Source organism: Coloeus monedula, assembly GCF_965178545.1.
Source record: "Coloeus monedula genome assembly, chromosome: 9".
In the NCBI taxonomy this organism is placed as follows: Eukaryota; Metazoa; Chordata; class Aves; order Passeriformes; family Corvidae; genus Coloeus; species Coloeus monedula.
The window spans coordinates 237,957-243,080 of NC_138789.1; the positions used below are offsets into that span (position 1 = coordinate 237,957).

Sequence of the window (5,124 nt, forward strand, 5' to 3'; positions counted from 1 at the left end):
GTATGCCTGGGCTCCCCAGGCAGGGAGAGGCCCCGGCAGGCACAGCCCCGCTGCTGGCCTGCCTCCCGCCTTCCTCCCAGCAGCTTGCCGGATTCCTGAGCGCTGACACAGGATGCTGCCGCAGTGAGTGTGCAGAACTTTCCTCCCCTTCCCCTGCCCCAGGAGAGGAGGGATGGGCGGGTGATGCCGGGTTGCATCAGGCCAGGAGGGAACGAGAGCGGCCGGAGTGAAACGCGGAGCCTCCTGCGAACCCGTGGCTGCCCGTCGGCTCCCAGCCCCGAGGGCTTCCCCCAGCTCCTGCTGGCACCTGGCCCGGGTCAGACACCTTTGAAGGCCGGGACGATTCACACCGTTGACACTCCCTTATTGGCGAGAGCCGGTTTTAAGCCATTTCCTCTCCCCAGAAGGTGTCTCTGAGGAGAGCCGCAGCTCACCCGCCCGGAGCTGCAACCAGGGATTGCTCCTGGATGATTACAGCAGGGGAAAAGTGAAAGCCTGCTGCCTGCCCTCCTTTTCAAGCATCACCCTGGCAGCCCAGCTGCCACGCTCCCTCTGCCAGCATCTATCCCACCCTCCGGCTGTGCTAAAGGATTTTCCCAGCACTTCTCCTCTCCCACGGGACCTGACCCGAACTGGGGGAAGGGCAGCAGCCGAGGACAGTGCTTCCAGCAGCTCGTTACTATTCTAGGAAGGGTAGGATCCTGCCATCTTCCCATTAAGTCATATCCTCCTCGACCCGGTGAGGCACTTTCCATAGGAGTCACCCTCTCTCCCAAGTGATGGAAGTTTTTATTTTTATCTGGCTTATTTATGCGCTTCTCTTCCCTCCTTTGGCGTTTGCCTGGGCGGTGAGTTTGGGTCATTAGCCTCAGCTCGAGCTCTTTCCCTGTCCTTGCTCAGCTGTCCCATCTCTCACCCTCATCTCTGTAGCATTGCGAGTAGAAGAAAAAGTCCAGGGGTTGAAGCAACACAACAGAACAGATGAGTTAAGGAAAATAGACCCAGCTCAGGTAAAATTGATTATAGGAATTGGAGAAAAAAAAAAAAAAAAAAAAAGGTACTGGGTGAGTAAAAATTAAATCAGAGCAGAAAAATTGGTTCCAAAAGTAACACAGTGTCACTATTAAGGATCTTTTTAGATTTGAGGCTGGTCTGGTCCAGACCCCTCACCAGAGCAGGAAACTTTAACCAGAGCTCACCAGCAGCCATCCCATCTCCGTCATTTTTTTTCCATCCCCCTCAGCCACAGCAGCCAGAGGCTCCCCGGGGACACGCACGTCCCAGGGAGCAAACCCCACACGTCACGAAAACACAGCCACGGGAGCAGGCGAGGTGTGCGTCGGCACAGCAGATGGAGCTGGGCCGGGTCTTTCAGGGACACGGCTCCATGGCCGTGAGCCGGGAAGGGAGAACTGGCTCACCTCAGGTAGCTCCACGGGAGGTCACACAAGCCCGAGGGAGCTGTGCGGGCATCTGTGGGCAGCCTCTGTCCTGTTTGCAGAGGCCAGCAGCAATTAAGCTGTTGCACAACTCTCCTCTGGAAGACAGAAGATACGAGCACTGCTGGGTGTTCTGTGCCAGAGGGAGGTTGGGTCTTGTCTGTGTAGGGACACCAGGGCCACACGAACCAGTAGGACCAGGTGATCTTCCAGGGGTTGGATGCCCAGAAAACCTTTGGAAATGCCAAGATCAGGAGTGCCCCCGTCCCATTTCAGGATTTGGAAGCTGGGCAAAACCATCCACTTCCACGGAGACTGTTGGTGGACAAGGAGCAGGACAAACTTGCTCCCCCCGGCCCTGGGAGGGAAGCTGTGCTGGTGCGGGAGGAGGAGGCTGTTTCCATCCTCCAGCCTGGCTTCTGACCCTCAGAGCAAAGTGCTTCTTGAGGGAGCAGGAGAGCCGGGGGCATAGTCCTCCATAGCCATCCTCCTTCTCCTGTTCTCCTCTTACTGGAGAGATCCTGAGGTGACCTCGTCTCCCTTGTGAGGGGAGTGAGAGTGGGGGGTTCTCCTGGAGAGCACCTGTACAAGTGAAGCAGGGACAGTGCCTTCCCATCACCTCCCAAAGGACAGCAAGTGAAAAGAAACGTCTCATCACACCCCTTTTCCTTGTGTCATCTACCAGACTGAAACTGTGTGTCACCATTAGGTGCAATTACCTAGAAAACTAAGAAGGAAGGACTTTTGCTTTTACCTAAGCATAGGGAGCTGTTAAATTGTACACAAAGTAGTAGAGCTGCCTCACAGCCACCCCAGGCCAGGCAGCTTCTCCTAATCTCTCCCCTTCCCCCCATCCCTTTGGGATGACCCAGCCCAACACCTCCAGTTCTCACAGAAACAAGGTGTAAAAACCCCATTTGCCCTCTGTTTGGGGCAGCACCACTCCCCACACACCTATTCCAGCATAGAGAAAGCAGGGAGCAGAGACCCTCGTGCTGGTCACTTCTCATCTCCCACCCTAAACAGGCTCCCAAGGTTCAGCCAGATATTCCAGGCTGCATTTCACAGCACACAAACACCTTCGACTTACCAGAGATGCAATTCTCAGTTGAAAAGCTCATTAATTAGGAGCAGAGAAGCCTCTAGTGAATCTTCTAGCAAGAAGCAAGGGAAAAAAAAAATTCCCCAATTCAGTCTAATTACAACGCCTTGGGGCGCTCCAGTCACTGTGAAGCTGAGGCCAAACTTTCCTCCCCACCCCTAAGAGCAGGAACTTTAACCCAGTTATAGTTTTACTGATAATGGAAGAGGGAAAAAAAACCCCCCTCCTGCTATTTATCATTTGAACTATTCCGCAAGTAACAGCAAAGAGGAGGCACTGAAAAGCACTTCTTGCAGAGCAGTAGCTGTGTTCTACTGGGTAGAATCCACTCACACAGCCCCAGCCCGGAGCTCCAAGCAGGCAACACCGGAGGCCAGTGCTCGGGCCGGCTGTGCCACAGGCCCGGTCAGACTGCACCCAGCTGCTCCTCGGGGATTTAGCAACCGCTTTCCACCCACAGACAGTGACTTTGCACATTAGGTACTTTCAGAGCAAGACCTCAAAATGCCACGGCAGCTCCAGCCCCGGGAAGAGGCAGGCTGTAGCCAGAAGAGCAGGGGGAGCACCTGGAAGATCCTGGGAAAGACTCCAGGCACCCTGACATAAGTTCCCTTTCTTCCCCAGCTCCCAGAAGAGCTGGACTCCAACCCACCCCAAGCCTCTGGCGAGGCTGGGTGGATCCAGCCACAGACATGCAGAACCACACCCCGGCTGCTGCCTGCCCTCCTCCCCCTCGAGCCAGCGGGGCACAAACAGGAACTAGGCTCATACAGTTGAAAATATTTAATACGTGTTGTACACGTAGAATTACATTTTATACAAAACATGATACATCACTGAAGGAGAACACTGTACAAAATTCCCTACGGGAGCCCCAAGCCTTTATACAACAAAGACCGGGAGTTACCAAGCCTAACAAACAGGCTCAAGGACTTTCCGTCAGAGCGTCTGTAAACTTCGTTCCTCTCAATAAACACTTTTAAAAAGCACCATGTAATAGTTCTGACCTAAACCTTTCCAAAATAGAGACTTTATTTAATAAACTTAATACTTTCCAAGCTTAAAATATCACCCGCCGGGAGCGCCCCTCGGGTCGGCGGCAACCGAGGAGCCTCCCCCGGGCGCCGGGGAGGGCGGCGGCTCTGCCGGGAAGGGGAATTCCGGGAGGGCAGGGCCGGGGGCGCTCCCAGGGCGGGTGCCGGCAGCCGGGACCCGGCGGGGAACGGGGAAGTGCTGCCGCTGCTGCCCCGCGGTCCCTCCCGTGCCGCGGCGCGGGGCGGGTGTCACCTCCGGGCCCCCCGGCCCGCGGCGGGGAGCCAGTCTCTGCGGCCGGGCCATCAGAAGGCCACGATGGCCGTGCTCCAGGGGTTGAGGGTCCGCAGCACCGGCTCGTCGCAGCAGATCTGTCCCGGCTCGGCCGCCGCCTCGGCGGGCGCTGTGCCCGACGCCGCCTCGCCGCCGTCCATGGGCGGCCGCCGTCGGCTCTTGGGCTCCTTGCTGAGCAGTCCCGAGAAGCTGGAGCCGAAGATGCTGATGAGGCTGGCCACGTTGCCCGTCTCCATGTCCTCCTGCTCGCCCGGCGGCGACGGTGGCGGCGGTGGTGGCGGCGGCGGCTCCTCTTCCTCGCGGCGGGGCTTCTTCACCGGGGAGCCCGCCTGGCCGCGCTCTCCGGCGCTCCGCTTGCGGGGGCAGTGCGGCGGCGGGGGGGCCCCGGCGCAGCCCCCGCGGTTCTCCTCGCCGCAGCAACAGCGCCGCGGCCGGGGGCCCTGGCAGTCCGTGCCCGCCTCGTCCTGCGGGGGCGGCGGCGGCGGCTCCTCGGCCGCCCAGGCGGCGGTGCGGGGCGGCGGCTCCTCCTCGGGGTGGCCGGCGGCCGCGGGGGGCGGCTCGGGCGGGCAGCCCGGCTCGCTCAGGTAGACCTGCCGGGCGCTGCGCAGCACCAGCGACACCAGGAGGTTCTTGTGCAGCTTCAGGCCGCCGCGCTGGCCCCGCGCGCTGTAGATCTTGCCCAGTGAGATGCTGACGATGCGATGCGCTTCCAGCTTGAACTCCATGGGGAAAACCGGTGGGCGAAGGGGGGAAGAAAGGAAAAAAAAAAAATTTAAAAAAAAAAAAAAAAAAAATCCGCGCTGGCCGAGGGGACCCGCACGACAGCGCCGCTCCGCACGCCGCCCCTTCGCGCCGCAGACTGAGCGAGCCCACGCGCCCGCCCGCCTTTTATAGGGCCCCCGCCTCGGCCAATCAGGGCGCGCCGCCGGCCGCTCCAACCGCCGGCTGGCCCCCGCGCGCGCGCGCCGGCCAATGGCGGCACAGGGCAGCGCGTTCGAAAGCTCGCCCCGCGGAGAGGGCTCTTAAAGCGGCAACGCCAGCGCGCCGCGCGGGGTGGGGCCCACCGCGGGGGCGGAGGCACCACCGGCTCGCTGCTCCCCCCGCGGGCCCGAGCGGAGCGGCGGACAGCGCCGGGAGGTTTGGCCAAAGCCATGGAAACGTTCCTGGGGGGGGAAAAAAAAACCCGAACGAAACAAATCAAGCCAAGCGCAGCCCCCGTTTTGTCAGGCTAGGAATGTTTCCTGCAGTTTCAGCCCG

The 5,124-nt window shown here is 59.8% G+C and overlaps 1 protein-coding gene across 1 annotated transcript; it reads right to left on the minus strand.

Moving 5' to 3' along the window:
* Window positions 1-3,309: 3,309 nt before the first annotated feature.
* IER5 (immediate early response 5) lies at window positions 3,310-4,713 on the minus strand. Its single transcript, XM_082286896.1, has one exon. It carries the CDS (start codon window positions 4,590-4,592, stop codon window positions 3,879-3,881), a length of 714 nt encoding a protein of 237 aa, XP_082143022.1. The 5' UTR covers window positions 4,593-4,713; the 3' UTR covers window positions 3,310-3,878.
* Between the last annotated feature and the right edge of the window lie 411 nt (window positions 4,714-5,124).